Below are 2,555 nucleotides of genomic sequence, written 5' to 3' on the forward strand. Positions count from 1 at the left end.
AACATGTAGTGCGGGTCCATCGTGGAGTGATATATTGTCCTGGTATTCTTTCTAAACGTGCATCCTTAAACGCCAACAACACATGCCTACACTGTAGCCCAATCCTATTGAACATGTTGCATGTGCAGTGTGTTGTCCGGGTGGCAGAATTGTATTCCACTGAGTGCATCATCTTGTTTGTATCCTCTATTTCAAAGATGTATCCTCTATTTCAAGTCTGACAGTGTTTCCTTCAACTGTTTTGTTAATGATTTGGGATGAGAAGCATGCTTCAAGTATCTCTTGTAGCAGCGATTGTATATGTTGTAGCAGCTTGACGCTCTAGCAATAAAGTTGTCTTCAACTCTGGGAATTTGTCCTCACAATCTGCGTTTAGCCTTGTTTGGGTGTGGCGTTGTTTGTCTATTGCTTTCTCAAACTTTATGAAGAAGTCCGTTAAACTTAGATGTGGGGAAGTGCAGCTGTTGAAGACGTTGTTCTCTGACTCCGACCTTGAGGTTGTTTTCATTAAGCCATCCATGAACATGTCGTTAAAGAATGCTGGTATCCAATATTCACGCATCTCAAACAAGTGGGTAAACCATCTGTGGTCAACCAGTTCATGTTTTTCCATTACTGTTTGCCATGCTGCTTCAAACTCACTAATTGTTTGCGTCTCATTCCAAACCACACTGTTTAGGCTTCTTAAGAAATCTTCATTCCTTGCTAATGTGGGCCCTACCTTTTCGCAAACCTTTGTCATGATGTGCCACATGCAGTATCTGTGGCATGTTGTATAAAAAACACGCGATATTGCCACTCTCATCGCTGGATCTTGGTTGGTAACTGTGCACGTGGGTACTTTACCCATTGCCGTTTTGAAGTGTTCGAGCAGCCAGGTGTAGGAGTCCACATCTTCTTTGGCAATTAATCCGGCTGCGAATGTCACACTCTTCTTGTGGTGATCCACCCCGGTGAATGGCACGAACACCAGCTTGTACCTGTAGTCATCACATGGTGTATAAAAATTTAATGGTTACTTACTAAGTGGGGGTGGTGACAACCAGAAAGCCGTATCAGAACTAGCTGGTTTGTGTTACTGGGTGGCTGTGTGCACTACTAGCCTCTGGGGGTGTGCACATCTGGCCCCGACTCTGTGCCCGACGGGGTCAGACTATGTGCCCCACTCAGCAGGGTCATGCCCAGTCTCCATGGTATATTGTAGTGCAGACTGCACTCACCCTTAATGGGTGTGCACCCCGACTGGGCCTGCCATATTGGAGACCATTTGTGGTGCCAGGGCAACCATTCGCACTAATTCTGTGCACTCACTTTGTAGCATCATATGTGAACATGGGTCCATGAGATCATAAAGGGAGGCGTAGGGTGTGGTATGTACCTGTTTGTACTGTATGTGGCGTCGAAGGACATAACATCGCCGAATTGTTTGAAATTGTGTCGAGCTTGTGGGTCTGCCCAAAATATTCGACATAGTTGGTCAAGCTCATCAACATCGTGGGCAAAATAGAAGTCGGTGGACACTTCTTTCTTTGCCATGAACTTGTCAATCACTAATTGGGCATCTGCGCCTTCTATGTACGCCATTATATCTCTTTTGTAATTCCCGAAATCTGTTACTGTAGCTCCAACATTCTCAAACCCTCCAACCATCTCTTCATATAGTGTAAATGATTTGGTGTACCCGATATTTGCCTTGGCACAATTGATGATGAAGTTTTGGTGCCCAAGGTCTAGGTTCCGGTTTGCCTTCATGAAGGGCCTAGAAACTGCAGTGCACAACAAGTGGGTGTGGCGCTTCTCAATTGCCGCTACCTCATAACCATTACCGTCCTTTGCTCTCTTGAATATTATTTTAGCGTTGCACCCCACCCTATTCGTGACACGGCGCCTTTTAGTTGGGGCATTGTCTTCGGCTGATAGCACCCCTACCCCATCCCCTTGGCCGGTAGGGAGTTTGAAGCCAGAACGTGAACACAACACATACTTCCACGTGATTTGCCCTTGCCGATCCGTTTTTTCGGAAGCGCGCCGCACATCAAACCCAGTAGTAGTGGCATAAGCTTTGTAGAACTCAATTCCTCCCTCCAAAGTAGTGAACACTTGTCCCTCAAAAGGCGTTTTGGCCACTTCACACTGTGGGGTCCAGTACTTCGTTGATCCGGGGGAGATGTTCATCAAACACCCAGTTGGTTTCCCTGTTAAACCGTCTTCACCTGTCAAGGGGTGCAAATTTGTTAGTTCAATATGTTTTGGACTTGTGTGGCACTCAGGGTATAACCGAAGTGCACGGCCGTTGGGTTTGACCACCATGTTGGCACATTAATGAGACCGTAGGTGCACCCACTGCCATCACGTGCGTCCCGACTACGGGGATTATGCAGTCCGACATTGTGGTTAAGTCTGTGCCCTTATGGGCGAATTGCTGTGCACATAATGCTATATGTGGGTTCGTCTGTGCACTTCCTCTTAACTGTGGGTGCACATAGTCGCGTATGCCTAGGGCAGTGTGTGCCCCGCAGCGTTTCGGGTGATGCACATTAGGTGTCCAAACCCAG

The 2,555-nt window shown here is 47.0% G+C and overlaps 1 protein-coding gene across 1 annotated transcript; it reads right to left on the minus strand.

The window, feature by feature from the left end:
• Nucleotides 1–271: 271 nt before the first annotated feature.
• On the minus strand, nt 272–2,310 carry LOC109183025 (protein FAR1-RELATED SEQUENCE 5-like). The gene is made up of 2 exons (XM_019333242.1): nt 1,379–2,310; nt 272–980 (listed from the first exon to the last, which is right to left on the minus strand). Exons 1-2 carry the CDS (start codon nt 2,308–2,310, stop codon nt 272–274), a joined length of 1,641 nt encoding a protein of 546 aa, XP_019188787.1.
• Nucleotides 2,311–2,555: the final 245 nt, after the last annotated feature.

This window comes from Ipomoea nil, unplaced genomic scaffold, assembly GCF_001879475.1.
Source record: "Ipomoea nil cultivar Tokyo-kokei standard unplaced genomic scaffold, Asagao_1.1 scaffold1096, whole genome shotgun sequence".
In the NCBI taxonomy this organism is placed as follows: Eukaryota; Viridiplantae; Streptophyta; class Magnoliopsida; order Solanales; family Convolvulaceae; genus Ipomoea; species Ipomoea nil.